Source organism: Epinephelus moara, chromosome 20 (assembly GCF_006386435.1).
Source record: "Epinephelus moara isolate mb chromosome 20, YSFRI_EMoa_1.0, whole genome shotgun sequence".
Taxonomy (NCBI): Eukaryota; Metazoa; Chordata; class Actinopteri; order Perciformes; family Serranidae; genus Epinephelus; species Epinephelus moara.
The window spans coordinates 18800373-18823654 of record NC_065525.1 but is presented as its reverse complement, the minus strand read 5'-3'; the positions used below and the strand labels follow the sequence as shown (position 1 = coordinate 18823654).

The 23282-nt window shown below is 42.0% G+C and overlaps 1 protein-coding gene across 4 annotated transcripts in view; it reads right to left on the bottom strand.

Annotated features, from left to right (window-relative positions):
* Positions 1-1530: 1530 nt before the first annotated feature.
* The window catches only part of slc1a2b (solute carrier family 1 member 2b), a 35508-nt gene continuing 13756 nt past the window's right edge, over positions 1531-23282 (bottom strand). For 2 of the 4 annotated variants that reach the window (XM_050073745.1, XM_050073746.1), the window contains exons 2-11: positions 16610-16749; positions 14792-14944; positions 14198-14448; positions 13585-13732; positions 11417-11543; positions 10990-11223; positions 10706-10900; positions 7904-8038; positions 7529-7793; positions 1531-5840 (exon numbers count right to left, since the gene is read on the bottom strand). In XM_050073745.1, coding sequence (XP_049929702.1) covers positions 5769-5840; positions 7529-7793; positions 7904-8038; positions 10706-10900; positions 10990-11223; positions 11417-11543; positions 13585-13732; positions 14198-14448; positions 14792-14944; positions 16610-16739 — 1710 coding nt within the window. In that variant the 5' untranslated portion in view covers positions 16740-16749 and the 3' untranslated portion in view covers positions 1531-5768. Of the gene's footprint in view, positions 5841-7528; positions 7794-7903; positions 8039-10705; positions 10901-10989; positions 11224-11416; positions 11544-13584; positions 13733-14197; positions 14449-14791; positions 14945-16609; positions 16750-19513; positions 19774-23282 lie in introns of those variants that run through there. The other 2 variants (XM_050073744.1, XM_050073747.1) reach the window with 2 other exon arrangements.

Here is a 23282-nt window from a genome sequence, read left to right as displayed (position 1 = left end):
TTTTTCCTACTTTCCTTCAAATATTGTTCATGCCAAATTGTCTGTCTAACTTTTTTTAATCCAGATAATTTTACAGTGTCATTGTAACTCTTGCTTTCATTCAGCTGGAAAAACTTTTATACTTAATACCTAAAACTGTAATGTAAATGTAAAATTTGATGTTTTTTGTACAGTTCTCAGCTGGTGTTGGACATGTCATGGATCTGAGTGTTCCGTGGAGGTCATACACAGTGCATCATATGGTCCGTGGTCGGCGTGACAGCATATTCTCAGTTTCCAGCTCTATTTTTATTCAGCATGTGCGTCATCTTTAAAATTATTGAGGATTACTCATTCCCTCAGTGTCTCTGGAGGTAGGTCATAAATGATGAGGCATACTGGAGATGTTTAAAAATAGCCAATAAACAGTTTACTGTCAATTTCAACCTATTTATCCCCTGCCTATATCAATCAAAATGTTTATAGATGACATTTGTATCTTTGAATGCGGTACATTTAGCAATGTTTTTAGATCAACACAGCAGTAAAAACTAGATTGTCTTGACTGTCTTGGTGTTATAATTACACTGATGGCTTCACAGAATAAAACATGAATTTCTCTGTGTGACAATGTGTTTACAGATCTTAACCTTATGACCCTACCTTCTCTGTTTCTGTGAGAAAGGGTTAAAGCTGTGTCACAGAAAAATGTTATTATGTAAAAGAGATGTATGATTCAACCTTACCCTTGGTTTCCAGTAAACATGAGCTATTTTTACACAAAGATCGCACTATAGGGCTGCTAAAAAGTCCCTTCTTTACACCGCCTTTGCATTTTTACACAGAACCAAACAACAGCAGCATCTTTCCGCTCCAGTGTGTGATCTTAGATAGCATGCTGGCATGACAGGCAGCATCGGCCTCTACTGTGCCATATAACACGCGTTGGGAGTGCTTTTGAAACAATAACTATGCCGTAACATGGCAATAACAAAGATTTACCGTCCTTGTTAAATGGCGGCTAATCTTGTCCTCTGCTCAGAGGTTAAGGAGCTCCTGGAACTCATTGTTTGCCCAATTTGCTGACGTTTACAGCCACTCTTCCTCTTTCAGTTAGCCGCTAACTGCTACAAGCTGCTTTTTAAATGTACCCCAGTGCGTCGCACACACATAAGACATTGTGAAAATTTCACACCTGTTGTGTTCATGGTCCCAGACATTGATTTTGCGCCACTACCTCCTGCTGCTAGCTTAAAGGTGAGACAACTCAAAGGTACTTTAAATCGGGAGAGCCTCGGCAATGGTCTGAACGTGTGTTAGAACTAGTGTTAGATATAAAGATGTTTGTGATGCATGCCCTCCTGTACAAGTATTGGTCTCTGAGCCTCTTTTCTCTGTCTCTTGGCTGACCAGCTTGGGGATCCACATTTGCGAATGTGAACTCTATCTCTGAAAAGACAGATGTTCTCTGTGAATTCATGTTTTATATTCAATTAGGAGGAAAATTCCACAGCAAGACGTACAAATTCACACAGTCAAAAAGCCAATATTTAGTTATGAATCAACATTTATTAGTTATATTTGTATATGTACACCAAAGGTACAACACTTATTGATATGTAGAAACAGATTTTTTATGTATACCATAGACCGAGGAAAGAATTCATGTTTTTTTTTTTTTGTCTTTTTTTTCTCAATAGTGTATCTCTCCCACACATACGCTCTGCCTTTACATCAAAATTACAACAGCTTTACAAAGAGGGAAGGCCTAGAAAAGTAAGATCAGGAAAGCACGTTGTAGGCAGGAGTGAGACAGGTTATCAGCTCTGTTTAGGAGTTTCTTCAAAAAGACACATTTCAGTAGAAAAGGACAAGCTTGAAGATATACTGGCTCTTTGTTTGTGAATACTGCGCCAATCAATTCCCATTTCATCAGTACCGTTTACTCAGCAAGTTCCAGGTGTTTGTGCGTGCATATAGTTTCTGTGTAGAAAGCGAAAAACAAAAAAAGGCAAGTGGAGTAAAGGCAGTTTACCCAGTGGGATTTCTATAAACCTCCGTGATGTTGATGGCACGTCGGAGGTCAAATGTGTGAAGACGTGGCATGACGACAGGGTAACACAGAATCTAAACGATATCTGTCTTGCAGCTTTAAATGCACCAGGTAAACAAAGATGCCTGAGACTAAAGCCAGTTTACTTCATTGAAAAGACAAAATGGTTCAGATGAGTCACCTGAGGAATGTTGCTTTATACTGTAACAGGCATCTGAATGCATCTAATGTTTGTTCCTTCACTCAAATCAACGACTAGGCCGTGTGTGATTCCTCGCTCTATCCTACATACAGGGCAAATTTAACCTTGTCCTTTATTTATCTCGCTTTTCAGCAGCCTCTTATCACAGTAACTCCCACCAAAATATATCTCATGTTGGCCCCCTTTCTCCAAACCAAAAACTTCCCCTCACTCTCTTCCCCTCTCGCTCTGTTTTTTTCTCGTCGTCATGCAAACAGCATTTGCGTCAGGATCACTGTAATTTTCCGGAAAATTCTGCATCCCCACTGAACAGAACAATTATATATTTATTTATGTACAATGAAAATGAATGCACACTGCTTATATCTTCATGGAACAAACATTCAAAACGCTTACATTAGATTAAAAAAAAAAAAAGATATTTATATATTGGTGTGTGACAGGTAAGTAAAACAACTAGTTAACAGCTATTAGAGAATAAAAAAACAAGCAATTTATTACACGATTTCCTCTCTATACATTTTGTCTAATCTAATTTTACTCAGGACATAGATGATATATTTTTTCTAGAGGATTACATTAAAAATGTCACAATGAAACTATGTACCTATATACCATTTCAAAGCCCCCCCCAAAAAAAGAAAATAAAATGAACAAAACAAACAAAAAAACATCTGTTACCTACAATATATACACAAAGTGCAAGGAGGCACTTCATAATATCATGCTTTTAAGATAGTGGTGCAAAAAAATAATCATTTTTATTTTATTCATGCTTCTAAAACCGTGAGTTTGAACATAATAGTGGTCCAACACTCAATCCCCATGGATGACACTATGGTCTGCTTCGTCTCCTTAACTGGAGAGATTTTTTTTTTCTTTTTCCTGAAGATCACAAGGTCAAAAGACCAGGCTCAAGGTGGCCTGTTAGGGTGTCAGTGCTCTGCAGCTCGCTGATTACAATTATAAATGTAGCGACCTTGGAGGTTTAAGAGTGTTTGCACGTGTGTGGAAATTTCTGTGTGCACGCTTGAATTCGTGTGTGTGGATCAGTCTGTGCAGTGTGTGTGCGGCAGAAGTTGCGCTCTATGTCGTATCAAAGCACACTTCTGTTAGCTGAGCTTTAAAAAAAAAAGAAGCAAAGTGAAAGACATCTTTTGAGAGTGTGTTTCAGGAACTAAAGGACAGAGTGCTGCGCTAAGTGTTTTTGTTAGGTTTCCTAGTGTTACTTTAATTGGCATTTGTTGTTGGCATTTGAAGTGAACATCTTCAAGGCAAGGTTGTCGTTAAGCACAAATGAAAAGGAACAAGACAGGAGAGAAGGACACAGTACCGATAAAGAAATCCACATCACAGAAGTCTCACCTCTCACTCACACAGACTAAAAAAAAGATTAACAGCCAGTAGTCCAGCTTTGTTTGTGTGTTTGCAGGTGGTTTTTAAGTCATTTGGTTCTGTGAGAGGAATATATTCGTATTACCTGATAGTTGGCAACATTCTAATGTGCATAATGCGTGTGAAGTGTCCATTGTTCTGCTCTGAGTTTCCTTAAAAAAACACCTTCACACCAATATGGACACACAGCTGCAGCATCTAGGGTTTGTAGAAACAGTCTTGAGCTCTGGTGGCTGAAATATATTGTTGTTTACCGTTTTTTTAGGTCTGGCTAAACAAGAAGCTGGCAAGCCTCCCGGACGAGTGTTACATCAATGATCTGTCTCTGTTTGTGCAAGCCAAGAATCCATCTGACAGCCGAACGCTGTGCTACCTCTTCCTCCATTTCTTTTTTTTTCTTCATGGTTCACCTTGTGCACTCTGTCAGTAATAACCGTTTCTGTGCTTTTACAGGTCAAGGGTCACGCAACCACTGGAATGTCTGAAATATGTGTGTGCTTCCTGTAAGTGCTGGGAAACGTCCCTTCCTGGTATATTATAAAAGACCTTTGCAGTAACCTGTCGCCATTTTTCAGAGTTTTAAAAGTTGTGCTGTTAAGAGGCCTTTATTTTGAAGCTCTGTAGCGAGTAAGTAAACATGTTAAGATTACATTTTTCCCTGTAAAATACAAGCCTGAGTGTCCCTTATTGTGTTTTTAACTTTTCAAATTTAAACTCGGAATAGGCGAAACGACAGCGTGCATGACTATGATTATGCCGCTGACTTAAAATCATCCTCATTGGTTTCATTTGTGCTTTATCATTCTGTTTGTGCTCTACATAATCATTTTTTGTGCTGCAAATTATTCAGATATGTCAATTATTTATTATTGTTTGCTTTTACAATAATAATTTTGGCGCTTTAATTTCATTGGCATCACTTTTTTTGGGGGGAGACAGGAAAGTTCCATATTTAGGGCAGTGATTTTCAATGCTTTGAGGCGTCTTTAGAAAATGTGGTGATATCAACTGCTGTGCGAGCCGGTTATTAAAATGAACATCGACACAAGGAAACTGAAAAATGTGCTCTGAGTGACATCATGGAGGCAGTTCAAAGGCCTCTGCGAGCTGATTGATTTTCTGCCTGTTTGGTCCCTATAATTGACTTGGTCATGTTCTTAACTCCAGCTATCTCGCGCTCTCTCTACCACACACACAGACACACACACAAACAAGTTTAATATCTCACTCAACAGGTGACACAAAGAAAGAAAAACGTCCCTTTCCTTTACAGTCGACATAAAAAAAAAAAGTTAATTAAAGTGGGATAAAAATAAAATGGCATCCATGGTATGATTTGTGCTTTGTAATTCCACTGTGAGTGTGCTTGCAGGTTTGTGAGGCTCAGTGTGATTTTCCCGTTCATTACCGCTCTCGACGCCTCCCTACCCTTTCATTAGTTTGCCGGACCTCAGGGATAGTGGGTAATGTTGGGCAAATGCAATCAGACGCACTTTAAAGTCTCTGACAGTTTGAGAATCAAAGGTGATGTTCTTAGATGAGAGACTGAGCTGGTATGAAAAAAGCCCTATGCACACATGTTGATGGTACCGACAGTAAAGCAACGAAGTTCAGTACAAACATTACACTGGTTGTCATGATTAATGCTCTATCTCCCACTCATCCTCGGGCATTAGAATAATGAATCACCTGTATGAAACTTGGATGCTCTCAGTACATCTCGTGTAACACGGCCACTTCTTCTCTCATCTTATCAACGTAGAACCGAGGTGTATTGCTAGAAATACTTATCTAACTTTTTTTTTTTCTCTTCCTTCCCTCCCCGAGCCTTGAAGTATGTTGTGCAAGTATCTGCTATACGGACATAATTGTGCTATAACAGGTAAAGTATACCTCTGTTATCATTTCACGGTTAAGTGAATTAGTATTATATATCAGTCAGATAGACAGTTGCAAAAACTTTTAAAGGGACTAATTAAAAAGAAAAGAAAAGAAAAGAAAAGAGAAAACTAAACTACATAAAAAACAATTAGTAGTTCTGTTCGTGTGACTCTGTTTTTTTCATTCACTCTTTTTTTTTTTTATCACCAGATAGGAAAGCTTGTGGAGCCCAGGAGCAGGGGGATCTCTGTGCTGCCATTATTCATGTTTCCATGGTCCCTCCTCGACAAGCGTGCACTCCGCAGCAGAGCCGTTAGTGGCTGAGGTTACCTGTAAGCAGTTAGCAGGAAGATCTAAACAGCTGGTCCAAGGCACAGACAAAAACACAGTTCATTTGGAAATTTAAAAAAATACACTGCATTATTGACTCAGTGTTCCCACTTAGTTTTCAGCCAAGCAATCTGATTGGTTGAATAATGCTTACTAAGCTTCTGGCTGACCATGATGTATTGCTTGGTGCCATCAGCAACTTTCCCAATCAGCCCTGCTATGTCCTGGTTCTTAAGAGTCATAGCTAATCTTTCAGAGAACACACGACTGTAAACATTCTATAATTGTAAAGCCAGGACATCATTTTCCATAATTTTGGCTGCTGTTGAGATGATGAAGTATTTTGTAACATACAACAACTACGTAGGAATACTGGAACTCCTGTACAACCACTGATGATCATGCTTATGGTAGTCTAGAAGTTTCTTTAACTGACCTGGGAACAGACAACACATTTATGATGACCAAGAACTCAACAGACATTAAAAAAATAAAAAGTAAATACAATGAATTAATGCAAAATAGACAGGTTACATTGAAAACAAGGTACAAACACTACAGAATGAATGCATGTTAGGAGGTTGAGCTATTTTGCAAGAGCTCTACAGTGCTTTGAATCTTTGCAAAAGTGGGTTAGAAAATGAGTCGTACTATTTACAGGCAAAACAGACCAGAAAAAAATAGTCATGGTGGATACTGGAAATAGCAAGCCTTTGTGCCACATTTATATGCAAATGTCCGATGATAAATAGAGACTCCGAAAGGACATAACTTTTTGCCGTGGACAGATTACTTGTGTGACAGGTTGCCAGAGTTGCTAAGCAACGCCTTTCATCCTTTAATAAATGAATAGGTTCATCAGCAGACCTTTCCCGCCAGGGCGTGTGTGTGTGTGTGTGTGTGTGTGTGTGTGTGTGTCAGGGAACAAGCACTCTGAACTCCCATAAATTATTCCAAATGGCGGGAATACATTCAGTGACGGGATTATGCTTTACGATTTACAAGCTGCTTCACAGGTTTCAATTTCACAGCGCTGTTCTCACAATGGGCAAAAATAGCTGGTGTCAAAATGTAAAAAAAAGGAAAGAACATTACTGGAAATGAGTCACTGACAGCACGGGGTATATGTTGGGAATATATGAACTGCTAATTAGCTGTAACACTTTCCCCCTCTGAATTTAAAATCCTGCAGGAAAGGTTGGACCTTTGGAAATAAATCCCTTAAACAATTAAATTAAGATAAAGGAGAATGAAGTGCACTGGGCATTGAGCTTAACAAAAGGAAAAAGGTTGTGTGAAATTTTGATAGATGGGAGGGCTGCTAAATAATTCTAGGTCATGACGATTATCTGGCTCTGCCTTTTGAGTTAGAGCCAAAGCCCAACAGGTAAATCATCAGATTAGGCCAACTATAGAGCAGCAGCTGATAATCCCCCACGCACTCAACTTGAATCATCAATCATTCAACACAAAAGCTGCTATTCCAGAAGAATGAAATACATACATGCACATGCGTCTGTTGTTCTCGTGCTTCGCTTCTGTCTCAAAATATCAGTGGATATATTGACATCATTATGTACAGAGGTGCAATGAATACAACAAACAGAGTCAAGCAAACGTGTAGGGTGAGCATGCAACAGCAGAGTGGGTTACATACTAGTCTCTATGTCCGTAAGCATTAATTGTACCTTGCATTCATCTACTACGACGGAATTGTTAGCAGTGGCAGTAGCGGTTGTGGCAGCGGTAGCGGTTAAGACGCACTGGTTGGAATTGTTTTCGTGGTGGTTCTTCATGTCGTCGTAATAAGACTGGGTCTTCGTCATCATTTCAATGTCGTCGGATTTGGCCGTGTGCGCGTCCAGCTCCTCGAGCTCAGCCTTGGACATGTGGTACACGATGCCCGCACCATAGGAGTCACCCACCACATTCACTGAGGTCCTGAATCGATCCCTGCGGAGAGAGAAACCAGGAGAGAAAGATGGTTCCGTTTATCAAATGAGGTGTATACTACAAGCATGAAAAACGAAATCTAATGTGTGTGTGTCTTGTGTCAAACTTACAGCAGCCAGTCAACAGCAACCAGCAGACTGATGTCTTGGGTTGGCAGGCCCACGGCGGTCAGGATCAAAAGCATAGTCACCAGGCCAGCACTGGGAATACTGGCCGCTCCAACACTGGCCAGGGTGGCTGTCAAACTGGATACAAAACACAGTAAAGCAACACTCAATCACATTCTCCAAACCCACTACACCTAACAACATCCTCTATACCCCGACCCCTACGCCCTGCCACAACTCCTCAGACACCCAATGGACATGAAATCACTTCACTCCACAGCGACTGATGAAGACATTAATTCTCTATGATACTTGTATAAAGAGCAGCAGCTGAAGAACGCCAGAGTGGGTCCTCCATCGCACATGAAAAGAGGTTTAAATGTGAGAGATGGGATGTTTAATTTGAGGGTTGCTTGGATTGCTACGCCATATAAATGTCAAGCTGAAGGTCGTCCATCTTTGACTCACTCTATTAGCAGAGAAGCATTTGGAAAAGATAGTTACAGATGCTTGGTTGGTGTTTGTCTTCCTGCTTAGCACGAGACACGGCGCTGGCACACGTTGCTGCTTCCTCCTGGTGGTTTATTTGTTCCACTGTAAATTTCTTCTCTGAAGTCGCTGCTTTGTGCCACAGAGGGTTTTTTTTGTTCACTGTTAAACGTCTTGACACTGTGGCTGTGTTTGTCCTCATTTATTAGGAGCTAACTGTGTTTGCTGAAGTGCATCCTCAGGGTTCAATTTAAATTCTCTTCAAATAGTGGGAATTACAATTCTTACTGGTATGACTAAGAATATATTTTCTTAAACCACAGTTTGACTTATATGTGTTTAAGAAGCTTATTTTCATACTTACATGGATTACTGAAATATTGATAATTTCACAACACTGATATCTCAGTCTTATTCTTAACAGTGCAAAAAACATCAGCTAATAGTATGTTTGCAATAATGTGACTATTACAATGCCCCCATGGAGGGCAGGAGTGATGAATCCATATACTGCATGAATTGGAAATACAGGATTGTGACTACATTAAAGGGCTGGATGAACGTGCGGGCCGTGGGTATCATCCGAAAATTGAAACCCTTGTTGGATGTGATCCACACAAAACAACGAAAAGGGATTTTTCCCACAACTTGACTGATTAGCCCGAGATCTTATCTCGTAATTACAAGATAAGATCTCGTAATTACGAGATCCTGATGTCGTACTACAATAAGGCCTTTTGCTGATATATATTCTGAAAAACATTGACTGTCCTAGTGTTTCTCGGTGGACTTACTTTACAAATCAGCTAACGTTAAAATTATTACGGTATCAGCAAAAGGTAATTACGAGATCCTGATGTCGTAATTATGAGATCTTATCTTGTAATTACAACAAAAGATCTCATAATTACGAGATAAGGCGGCAATTATTTTATTTATTCAGTGAATGCAATGCGCTTCCGCGGCCTGGTGTGGACAAGATCATCTTAAAAATTACATCATCCTCCAGACCTCCTAATGGGTGCGGTTACGTGATGGCTTCTCATTCATAATGAAATAAATCTGAATGAAATGATTCGGAATTAAAGTCTTTCCAGGTAGTTTACATGGGAAATATTCATTCCGAATGACGGTTTACACAGGAGATCAGTTTAATCTCCTGTATTCGGGTCCGCGCAAGGTTTGGGGCAGGGAAGGTTTCTGATTGGATAGGGGGCGGGGCGGATGTTACGTGTTTACGTTTACCGGAAGAAAACACTCCTCGTTCCGGATAACAAGATGCTTGACGACGCCGTTCTTAGTGCCTTTTTCGGCTTGTTTTGCTTATAGTCTTGAAGCAGCAGTATGACAACAACTTTGTTCTGCTAATGCTTCGTCTGTTGAGGAGGAGAAGGGAGGTAGAAGGTCGAAGAAGGGAGATAGAAGACCGTGCTTTGGCAAATTGAAACCGGTAAGGGCAACAAGTCCGACTGCTCTATCTCAGCCCGTTGCTATGCGCGCTATACGTCATCGCGCCAGTAGTGCAAGAAAACGAGCATGCACAGAAAGACCGGAATGAATGTAAAGAAGAATGAGTGTATACAAGTGCGAGAATTTTTTTTTGGAATTAGAAACGGAATATTCCAGCCCCTTACATCGGATTGAATTTTCAATCGCATTGGCCATTTTCATTCCGAATTAGGTGTTTACAAGATCACTTTTAATAGGAACGAACTTTCATTCCGAATGAAAAGGGAATTAAACTGTCCATGTAAACGCACTGAATGTTACTAATGTTACATGGTGAGCTGATAAAAGCGTGCAAGTGTCTAATGGACTATAACTGTTTTGTGTGCTGTTGGGTCCACGACTGCCATCTTGTTTTTGGCTAACTGTGCTAGAGAATATCTGTCTTTTGTATTTCATCTATGTTCATGGATGCACCGCTGTCAAGCTAACATTAGCTAACTTTAGCTACTATTTTCTACCTAGTCTACAAGTTCTACCACTTCCAAAAAGCAAGGAAGTTGTTACAGCACATTGTAATTGCATAAATTTGAGGCATGTCTAACGTAACAGTTTAACGTTAACATTTGACAGTAGCTGACAACGCTTCTCCAGACTAACGACAGAGGTTTTTGATCCACATCTGCTGCTGTTTCTCAGGGAGTTATTGTTTTTTACTTCTCCCCTTTAGATCCTACTCTTTTTGGATTTAAAGTGGTCCTTTTTTCCTGTAATATGATCACTTGAAATAGCTGCAAACAGCACAAATCAATCAAATCAATGCAAAGACACTATAAAATATGATATGTTTGAAGTATCATGTCTCCTAACCTGACAGTGACAATCTGACCAGGGTCAAGGTAGATGCCGTTCATCTGGGCAATGAAGATGGCTGCAACCGCCTCATACAGAGCAGTTCCATCCATGTTGATGGTGGCACCGACCGGGAGCACAAAACGAGTGACTCTTTTGTCAATACCCAAGTTCTCCTCCAGACAACGGAAGGTGACAGGCAGTGTACCAGCACTGGAGAGAAAGGCAGAAGAAGGTATGTTACACTTTGTATCAACTGTATAAATGTCAAGACACAACTATCAGTTCATTTTGATGCTGACCTGGAGGCTGTCCCCAGGGCGGTGATCCAGGCCTGGAAGATGCCCAGGAAGAAGGTGAAGGGGTTCTTCCTGACAATAACAAAGTAGATGCTTGGCAGGAAGATGGCTCCGTGGATGATGAGGCCAATAATTACAGTCACCATGTACATGCCCAGCTGCCTCCCCACCACCTCCAGGTCCTTGATGGAGATGATCTTACCACAGATAAGACAGGCAATACCAAAGGGAGAGTACCTGATGAAAAGAAAGTTTTAGTCATTTCTTCAAATACGGAAAATAAAAAATTTGTCCGGTCACAAATTCTGTTTCACATCGCTATAATCGTTTTAAAATGCTGTAATGACCTGAGAAATAACTTGCCATTAACAGTTATTTCCGACTCAAAGTATTTAAATGAGTTTCAATGAGATTCTTTAATGATACTAACCACATGATCAAGATGACAAGTTTCATCACAATCTCATTGAGGATGTTGAAGAATTCAATCATGAGTTTGGCCTTCTCTCCCATCTTGCCCATGCAGATGCCAAATGCAATAAAGAAACCAATCAGACCTGTGACAGAAAATCATAAATGTATCAAACTTTGAATACCAGTGTCGACGGGTGAGATGACTACCACATGCGGGGGTTACTATTAGAAGATGAGACGTTTTACATTTACAGCCAAAAATATTAGGTTCCTCCAGATGTTTGCTTCTGTAAAATTCTGTAAATGTAATACTGTAAATATTGCTTTTATTTTTAGCCATGCTAGCATTGTGGCCCTGTAGATGGCGATGTCAGTGGGTTGGTCCACCACAGTGATACAAACTTAAATATCTCAACAAGTGGTAGATGAATTGCCATGAATTTTGGTAGAGATATTCATGGTGCCCCGAGAATAAATCCTAATGACTTTGGTGATACCTTGACTTTTCCTGTAGCGCCACCATGAGGTTCACATTTGTTGTTTTGAGTGAAATATCTCAATAAAAATTGGACGCATTGCCATGACATTTGATACAGACATGCCTCTCGTGGGAAACTTTCATCTAGCACAATCATCAAGTTAAAAATTTCAGTGTGTTGTATACATTGGCTTATGAACAAATGCCTGCTAAGCTAATGACATTCCCATCAGCGTCTGTGCATTTGTGTTTAATGCTACTTTGCAAATAACATTATGCTAAATGCTAACGACAGATGTACACGCAAACCATTATACCTGCTAAACATCAGCATGTTGTCACTATGAGCACGTTAGCATGCTGATATGAGCATTCAGCATAGCACCACAAAGTACTGTAAGGGGCCGTACACATGATGCATTTGTTGCGCCCTCAAATTCATTGTTTGCAATGTAGACGTGCAGCAGGCACGCTCAAACGATAGAGCGATGCCGTTGGAGTGCGCACGCATTCCCAAGCCTCTTTTTTTAGGGCACGACAGATGCGCTCTGAGATAAACCATGTTCTAACTTACTAACTGCGTGGCATGTCATGTGACGAGGAACTTCTACCATTAATATTAGTCTGTGGTAAAGTTGATCAAGTTAGTGCAGGACTGTCAGAACTTTTCATCTGTCCCACAGACAATATGCCCACGCACTTATGAACAGTGCCTGGAAGACGATCAGCTCTACATCAGGATTTCAGGTAAATAGGCTATGATACGGTGCTTGTTAATGTTGCTTAGCACCTGAGACGCAAACTGCCACTGCGCTCTTAAAAGCTGGCTCCAAAAAGGCACGAAAGTAGCGCCCAGCGCCCAGCGCCCAGCGCCCAGCACCCAGCGCCCAGCACCCAGCGCCCAGCGCCCGACCTCGCATTTTCCTGGCAGTTAAAGATGCGGCATGTGTATGGCCCCTAAGTACTTCAAAGAGCCACTAGCATGCCTGTAGGCTCCTAGGGCCCTCACACACCAAGCCCATGGTCGGCAGTCAGTGTTTGGCTGTCGGTGAGCATCTGTCGCCCTAGTTTTCTGCGGTGTGTCCTGCGCTATTGGGACAGGGTGGCCCTTGCTGGCTGTTTTTCAACTGATCGAGCATGTTAATTCAGCGTCGGACCCAGTGGAGTGAAATTACTCTGATTGGCTGTTCTGCTCAGTGCACGAGAAGAGAAACAGCAGTGAGGAAAGCAAACAAATGGCTTAAGTCAAGAGGGTGTGAGATCTAAACAAACTTGTAATATTAAGCAAGATTATTATTATATTATTATTTTGCCATTAACCTCTTTAGAATAGGGATCTGTAATTGTTTGCTAGCTCACAAGGAATATGCTCTGTTTTTTCAACACCAGGTTGTGTTGTTAATGTGCTAACTGGCTAACTAGCGTCTTGAATCCATCCTTTTGGTCTTCCAGTTTCCCTTCTTAATGAAGAATACATACAACCGCTGCCTGCTGGTATGGAGCATTATTTCCTCTCACGCAGGAGCAGAATGCACATGGCCATTGGCTGTAGTCTTGTTGGTGTGTTTAAATTAAACTTTTTGGCTGCGACCTGACACAATGCAACAGCAACTAGTTCTTTGATGTCTGTTTGGTGTGTCTGGGCCCTTGGTCTTGTTTCATGTTAATTGTACATATACCGTGAGTGTTTTCAGTTGGTTACATACCCAGCACATTCATGCCACTTTTAAAGTGCAGGGACTTTTTGACGATGAACTGAGGCTCCTTGGTAATGTTAGCCACCAGGCCCTCCACGGCGGTGGCATTGACCTCCTCCTCAATAACTACCTCTACCTTCTTTGTGACAGTCTGGATCTGAGGTAAAGGAGGAAAAGATACAAATGATGAGTTTGATGTTCAATACTGGAGTCAGACATGATGTTCCCTATGACACAAGGCCACTCAACTGTCAATGACCATGTTTGCAAATCTGCTTTTGCAGATTAATTTCCTCTGTTAATAAACCCTCAGCAATATTAAGAGTCCAAGGACACTCTTTCTGTACAAGCCTACCTATTTCCAGAGTTACAAGCTTGCAAATTTCTCTTCTCATCAATACTGGAATGCAAATGGTATTCGAAATTAAGTGATGCCCATCCAAGACTAACAGTGACTTTCAGCTATCAGACACACTTTCTAAGCAACCAGCACCTGTACTGTCAGTCAAACTTTACTGTGCATTTGTATCCTCTTGTCATCACTGTAAATAGGAATCTGTTCTTAATGACTTGCCTTTTTAAATAAAGGTTAAATACAGAAATAAATAACGTCTGTCATTACCTGTTGGAAACAAGCCTGCACCAGGTTCTCTGGGAACAGGTTCCTGATCAGATCAAAGAAGGCATCCAAGCTGGACACGTCATCGTTTTTCTCGCCTTCGCCCAGATTCTCCTTCAGTTTGGGGTTGCCAGGGTGGATGACTAATACAAGGATGACTCCCAGGACAGCAGCAATAACAGTGGTGGACATGTAGTAGACCATAGCTCTGGTGCCCAGGCGACCGCTAGATTTGGCATCCAAGCCAGCCAGACCTGCAGCCAAAACAAGCAAGATCGTGTTTACCTGGTAATTACTTGGACTTATTGAATGGAAATGTTGACTCAACACCGCGGGCCATGAAGGCTGGATGCAAAGACCATTAGGGGCTTGCATAATGATGTTTGATCATGTGCATGATGCAAAGCATGATGCATTACATGAAATATTGTCAATTATGATTTCAGAACCAGGATTACAGCAATACCACGGCTTTGTCCTTGAGTCTATTTTTGGTATGTAAAGATAAAATGCAAATGCACCAGTACAACGTCTAACATATTCAATATTCTTGTGACAATATAAGGTATTTGCCATATGTGATCAGTCACACCATACCTGTGATTAAACTGGAGATGATAAGAGGCAGGATCAACATCTTCAGCATCCTCATCAGGATGTCTCCGGGAAAAGCAATCACCATGACAATATCTGGGTGGATCGGGGAGGCAACACGAAGCAACATCCCTGCTACAGCTCCCAAGATCACACCTGAAGTGCAAGGAGGTGTGTGTGTGTGAGTGAAACTGCTAGACTACTTAACATCAAGCTAGAACACAATCAGAGCTGAAGTCAGATATTGAGAAGTCAGAGAGAAGAAAATCAGATACTGCATTTGAATGAAAAGCTTTGACATGATCTGTGAAATAATAAATGAACTGACCCCTGCCACATCAATTCAGATGTACGGAGCTTTTCAACAGGCTGTCAGTTACATGCTTAAAGAGGACAGTGAGTTGAACAGATAAAACAGAAACCTGCTGAGAGAGAGTAAAGCTCACGGAGGATTAAGATCAGATCTCTTTGAAGCAGCAGGGAGGAGGCAGCATGTCAGAGTCCCTGGTGAAGTATCTGTAATCTCTGCAAACCCAAAATGTTTTCGAGGATTTTTCACTTTGTGGCAGGGCAAGTTAAAGAGACTAATACGAGGATTCAGTAAAAAGAGGAAAAATAAGGCAGTTGACCCTAATGCTCTCTGGGATATTTCGGCTTTTTTGCCTTGCCTTACCTATCCTCTGGCCTCTAGCCTGAAAGATGAGCCTCTCCCTAACAAAGCCACAACTCACCCTTGACATATGCCTCTTCCTAATAGTTATTTTCCTCCCACACAAAAGTAAAGATGACCTCTGTGTGCTCTAACCCCCCATGCAGCCCAGTCCAGGCCTGGTAGATCTCAGGCCACACAAAACTCCAGCATGCCCCCCTGAGGCCTGCACTTCCTCTGCTACCACACCACTGCCAAAGATCACACAGGCCGAGACGCTGTTTAATAACACACACTGGAATAAAAAGCCCTCCAGCTTTTTTTTTTTTTTTTTTTTCTCAAATTGTAAGCTGTCCTCTGTGCTTCAATCTATCCACCAGTCTAGCAGCATCCTGTGGATCCTGCACACCCAATGGTTTTGGATGGCACTTGATTTCCTGTGCCTTCTCTTTGGCCCATTTGCAAGTTCCCATTCAGGCTCTTATCTGCCAAGTGACAGATGATCAATGATCATGCTGGCTCACTTGCTACCCGAGAGGCCTGCCAAGTGGGGTGAGATGTACACATTACACATGCTCACACAAACACACGTCCGTGCAAGCAAGATACAGATAGACGGGCACACACATGGCTACGTAAAATATGCGCACATATATGCATTTATACAGTTTTAACAGGTTCACAGCCTGTGCTTATGAAATGATATATAAGACTGGGATTGACCACATAGCTGTCAGACACAACAAAGTATACATGATTTGTCCTGGTTAAACACAAATGTGGCCTATAAACAGAAATTGCATGAATACTTTTGTGCCCTTTCCCTCTTTTCATTAAATCTCCCCCCGTGGCGCCATGAGCCACCGCCATAATCACAATATTTTTCATGCACCACCAGAGGCTGTTGGGATGTTCAGTGCTGCAGAGAGCGTTTGATAGCAACAGGTGGCACGGAGCTGGGGAAGGTCAGGACACCCAGTCATCTTACTGTCTGGTACACTGAGCAGGCACAGATGGCATCTCCTTCTCATATTTCCAGCAAGCTGCATAATCGAGGTCTGAGTTAACAGATCACAGAGCTCAGTGGTGGACTTTCGCACGCCTTTCTTTTTCGGAGGTGCTTAAGGGGGGAAAAAAAGGACTAAAAATACACCAATGATGAGCAGACTTACCGAGGACGGTGAGTGTGAGCAGAAGGTTCTTGAACATTTTGGAGCAGACTTGGGCGCATTTGGACTGAGGCCTGGCCTCGATGGGCTCCAGGTGACTCTCGTGCATCCTCACCTCAACTTGTTTAGGCATACTGTTGGCACTGCGACAGAGAGAAGAAACAGGTGAGACTGTGTGGTCACTGTGAGAGGCATTATGTTTACTTTACAATGAAATGCAGCACCATGATACAGAAATCAGATCATCTGGAGATGCACGACGTCTCTGCGAAAATATCCCGGATATAGTTAAAAAGAAAACAGTGGATGATTTTAAAAAAAAATGTTAAGCATTTAAGTGTGTTGCCAAGCTGTCACTCCAACACTGTCCATGGTTACTATAGCATCCAACAGATGGAAGCTGACTACAAGCTGCTGCTTGTAAAATTACAGTCCTTTGGGGACATTACTTCAGCAGCACAGCATCTCAAAGCGTCAGTTTTTTAAAAAAGATTTGTGTGGCGCACTTATGTATTTTGATAAATTAATAATTGTGTAGGGTTTTGCAAGAATTTACTGGCATGTCTACATTGTGTAATTTGGCTGACTGTAATAACTTTCAAGACAGTTTTATCATGCATGAAGAAATTAGATGGATCTAATATTCTGATATATGTCTGCATGGCATTAACATAGACAGAAGAAAGAGTGAAGCAGATTGAATTTTGAATATAAACCCAGATAAATTATGGAGTCATTATTCAAAATACATTAATTAATTGCTGTATGCGGTGGTTCACAGTGACAGCGATGAAAAAAGTGAAACAGATGCTAACTTGACAGTACAAAACATTCATAATTTACAGCGTGGAGAAGAAAACATTTTGCCGGTTAACACTTATTCACCCTCGTATACATTCTCTCTCATGGTTATGATTGTGTGACAGTAAATTTAGCTGCACACAAAACCTCAAACACAATAGTAGGAAGAGAGGGCTCAGTCACGCAGCCTAATTAGCTGAATGAAAAGTGATTTCCCATTACAGGCAGCGCAGAGCCGTTTCCTGCGGCCCCATCGAGGTGCGAACGTGTCTGTTGGCGAGAGGAGAGCCAGCTGTGTCTGTCACATGCCTGTGAGGCAGGTGTTCAATAACTCTGTCAGAGCTTTCGATTCATCCGCTCCTCAACAATTCACAGGAATAATCTATCAAATTGTGTTCCTCCGTTTGACATCTTTTTGGGCTATGAGGACATAGAAATGTCTCTGTGTTCCTATTCATCCCCAATAAGTCCATGGAAACGTCTGCTGTGATGGATATACAAAGAAAAGCAAAGAAGAAATAATGTGACTCTGACCTTTCACCTCACCCCTGGGGTTCATGGCCTGAAACTCACAAATGGAAGCTTCTGGTGAACTGAATGTTTTTTTGTCCTCGTCCCCTCCCCCCATAGTCCACTATGAAGTCAGAACACTTCATAGATATTAATCATGTTGGCTGTCAAGTTGTTGTTTTTTCAAAGCTGAAACTTGATCAAAGGCAAGACAGGGAGCTCGAATCAATAGGCAGCGTTTGGAGAACTTCCTCGCAACCAAAGGCTCTTTGTGATATTATTGTTGTTGTGTGAGTAGTCACTAATAATTCCAAATGGACACACACACACACACAGGAACTCACACATTTACACACACCTCCCCCAGCTTTGTGTATTGCTGCTTTGTGAGGTTGGCTATAGGAAGACCACCTGGTCAGCTTCCAGGCACACAGATGGACCAATCCCGTCTCCTCTTATTAATTTCAAAGTGAAGTGTGAAACACAGAAAATACATGCAAACAGCAGGCAAACAGTGGGCCACCGTTATTTCATATTTCCGCTGATAGCCGAATGAATTAGTAAAACCCCAGGAATAAAACCCTGAAAAATTGGTAATCCCATTCCATAAGAGTGATGAGTGCTGTTAATTGAATTTCTCTCCCCTTTTCTCTCCCTTTCATTATTTTTAGCTCTAACAGAGAGAGGAAGCAGACGCTGGACGTCACCGAGGTCGGATATTATTCTGTCATGATTCTCTCATTAGCGCTTCTCTCACCAAGTCAGAGACAGATGAGAGAGAGGGCTCGCGCGACCCGATGATAGATGAAAACGAAAAATGTACAGCGAGGAGTAATCAGCTACAGCGGAGGACTGTCATCCCACATCAACTGGAAATAATAATGTGTTTTTATGTTATAGAGCCATTTAACTGCATGGAAGAATTCCCCTTACTGTATGCTGATTCATATGCAATGAGCTTCAAATGAATCCTCTCTGCCACAAAGAATAAATCCAAGATATTAAGCTTACAAGATTTCAGGATCCATTTACTTTTAAGAAGCTGAACTTAAATGTCAAAAAGATGTTAAGAGCTACTTGTAAAATAAGCTTCTGTGGCTATAAATAGATTTGACAAAAAAAAGTCCAATAGAGCCTCGTAATTCAGAAGTCATGATATTCACATACTGACACACACACATGCACACACACACATAGCCACACAGTTTCTTCTCCTCAGCCTCTAATGGGATCATCTTATAAACCGGTTAATCTTGGCCGAGGGCTTAGTCAGATTAATTGCATTACAGGACCGTAAAGCCATGAAGAATTAATGACGGCCTTAATAAAACAACACCTGGTGTCATCCCAGGTGTTGTACAGTCTAAAAGACAAGTGATCCAAAATGTTATTGTCTTTAAGTTAAAAAAAAGAGAGGCTTCCTTGCATATTTTGCTGATATACTACACTTAATATACTCATTTACTTACTAAAATGCATCAGCATGTCATGTTTACTTTTAACTTTTGCATAAAAATAACACTGTTTGCATTAAATTAATAAGTAGAGACAAAGTAAAAGTAGATTATACCTCAAACTGCAAGTGCAAGTACTTACTTCATTTCTGTTGGAGTTGAGGTAAGTGCTATATACATTGACCAGGATCAAACCTCCAGCCTTTGGTATCTATGAGTGAATCAGCACGAGAATTCGTCAGCTGGATCACAACTGCTCCATCCAAAAACTGTTGCCGGGTGTCAGCAGGTAAGATCCCCAGGTAAAACACCAGCACTCTGCTGACAGCTAGCCGCTCTCAGCTGTCCACCAGCTCTTCCAAAGCATCCAGAGAGGAGCGAGTCAACACAGCCCAGACGACAGACCCAGTCACAGCCTCAGCAACCTGNCCCCCCCCCCCACCCCCCACCCCTTCCCAGACTACATGGGATAGTGAGGGAAAGGCCAGGCTGCTGGAGATGATGCCTGCTAATGGCACAATGCGGACAGTAGTGCTTTGTCAGTAGCCCCTTTGCTGAGAGGGGAATAAACGACAAAGGAATGACGGATGACAGATTTAATGTCATAATGTTGCCGTTCGGGAGCTTTGAGGTCATCCTGATGGACAGCGGATGAGAGGTTAATGTTTATTGCTCTCTGCAGCTACACTACAACGTATTATGTCACACTTGAGCCACAGTAGAGCAAGAGCTATATTATGAGGTATGCTTTGATCTACGTGGTTACGTCACATGCAAAAAGGCCCAAATCATTACATTCAAAGATATGATAGATGTTTAATACAATGTCCTTCAGGGAGGATAGCTACAAAAGATTCTGGCGAAATAGGATCCACACATTCAAGTCACACACTCCAACATATAGATTTACACATCCCCACTATTCAACAAAACTCCAAAGTGTTGAAATCCAAAGCACAAATGACCAACGTGATTCATGTGAAGATGGTGTCACGCTGATTTCCCTCCAGTCTCCCAGCAGCATGGGACTTCACATCGTATTGAGCAGTATCACATTATTCTAATTAGGGAAATGTGTTGGAAAGCTATTTCCTCTTCAAACAAATGACCAACCGCACAACAAAAGCCAGAGGAATCCCATCCCTGTCGGCAAAGGTTGTGTCATGAGAAATCACTCATCCTAAATCCCTTGACATGTCATACACGTTGAAAGGGCCCTCTCAGGAAAGAGGGAGTATTTTTCAGGGGATGAGAGTGAGAGCGTAGGACAGAGGAGAAGGGGTTACACGGGGGAGTAAGAGGGACACTCAGGGAGAAGGGGGTACTGGGGTCACACCAGCACCTCCCAGCCAAAAGAGGGGCCTGTGAGGGGAAGGCTGAGGCAGCCATCCCTGCTCTTGGCTGGTACCATGTGAAGCTCTCTGCTTCCTCTCTCTTCCTTCTGAGGGGCTTTGTTTCACACGCAAACAGTGGCAGTGGCCCCAACTCGCCCGGCCAAGCGCTGCATCCAAACTGGCAGGGGCGAGAAAAGAAGGGAGGGGGCACGAATGGGAGGGGGTGTAAGGGTATAGCGAGGGAGGGGGGTGAGGGCAGTGGGCATGTCCAGAATGCCAGTTCTTTCAGGCCACTGATGTCATGCCTGTGCCCACCGTGGGAGAGCAGCGGAGGGACCAAGGCGCCCCTTTTTCTTTCCCCCTCCACAGTCTCTTTTTCCAGGATGAATGAATCTTTCAGAAGCGGCAGCCCATTGTGTCCCATAATCGACGGCGATTATCCCGATTTTATGCTGCCTTCCCAGTGCGAGGAGGTTCCCTGAGTGCTGGCATTGAGGACCGCTGCGATGCAGCAAGGACCACGAGGGGTTGTCCTAGCAACACTCTGTGGCTTAGAGAGAAGGGGATGAAGGGGAAAGAGGAAGCTCACAGCCACACACACACACACCCGGCATACAAACACACAGCCTGCACACACACCACATAAAGATGGGATACAGCTTGAAAGATTAGCAGATGGACAGACACGTTACATCTTAACCTCACCAAAGAAAACGTCACTTCATAAATAAAGAAGTAATGCATTTATTATGCATTCAAGTACTTTACAAAACTTCACAGGACACATCTAAATAGAGCGTCTGTGGTGTCAGCGCTGCATAATTAATGAGCTTCTGTCACCAGCTTTGCCAAACAATGCCACTCTACCATCCACAACATGTGCAATCATTAACAAGTTTGCATTAGCTACTGGTTGCGTGGTCATACTCATCTAATTCAGCTTGTTGGGATCCATGCAATAGCCCAAGAGAAGATGTAAATGAGAATACAAGTTTCCCACTGGTCTCCCGAGGGGCCCAATGCCCGTTCTCATGACTGGAGCATCACAATATACTGTGAGGTAAAGACAACTGGAGCCGGGCCAGGCTCCGGATATATCTGCCCCCCCTGGGCCTCACAGCCACTTGCCATGCAGTGGGAAGAAATGGGCTCACACATACTGGCTGCCTAGGAGCTGTGAAAAAGCCCCCCCACCTCCAAAATGAAGCTCTCAGCAAACACTTCAGGTTGTGCCGTGCATAGGAAGTGGGAGATAAATTCCAGCATCTGAAGAAAGGGAAGCTTTGTCACTCTACACCTCTCAGTTATGTATCCCAAGATGGCTGTCGGCATGAATGCATTCAGTGATAGATAGTGATGGAGATGTGTGGACTGTCATGCAAATCTTGTTTATTCCATCAGCGGTGTAACCTACTCTTCTTCAGCAGCGAAACAAAACACAGAAGGTCCTCTAACAGTCCTGCTTGGGAAGACACATCTCCTTTGATTGAAAGGATCATGACGAAAAAAGTTCCCATCGGGAAGTTGCCTCAAAACTGCATAGATTGAACCCTGAGTACCAAACCACAATCAACACCAGTCTTTTCTGTTATTCCTGTATACATGCAAAAAATGTTTTAAGATGAAAAAAATATGTTCTCATAATATCTGAGTCTGATCTGCAAAATAATCTTTGATCTGTGTATGTGGGTGTCCGCTGTGCGCATATTCTGAATCTACTCGTCCGAAGCAGACAATCCACTCGGTCAAACCTTAGTGTCCCTACATCAGCTATCACAGGCAGTATCACTGCAGGTGAACAAGACCCTTAATTGTCTTGATTTGGTTGATTTAAGCGAATGACCCCAAGCAAATGTAGGTGCGCAGAGTCACCAGGCGGTCCACTTGAAAGCTAACTTGAACTGCTTCCAAGTGGATCCTGGAGTGAGAATACAGTCTGATCAAAGGCGGGCACAGAGCCAAAGGAACTGCACATTGAATGAAGCAGATTTTTGCAGATATTCACCCGAGTCAACTCCACGCTGTCGCTCACTGGTTTTTGGACTGAATGAAAGAGCGAATCAATGAATGGAGGGCAAATAACAGATTCTAAAGGATGTGAATCTGTAATACCAAACAATACACTCATTTACAGTCCAGTTTCTATACGTGCGTTACTTCTGCTTTTTGGTCACACTTTAGTAAATTTGAAAGGTTTTACATGCAATAGTGTAGATCAGATTTGTTGCATCAATGGAGCAGAACAAAGGAAATATTAATAACTATAAAAGCATGTTCTTTGTAATATATGGTTGGATTTTGGTTACTCTATGGGAATTCTGTTGTAGTACAACATGTCTTCAGAATCAGGCCTCTTAGCAACCGATAATTACAATAAAACAAATGTTTTTTGCTTTAATTTCTATAAACTACTCAATGAAATTTGGGGTATTGGAAACCTTAAGTGCTTACAAGATACCATTTGGAATTGATTAAATATGCCCAGAAGAGTGAAGATGATTGATTATTAATCAATATTGTTATTATTAATACATTGTTCTTTTGGTGATCATTGAAGGCCACCTTAATGAGTTTGGG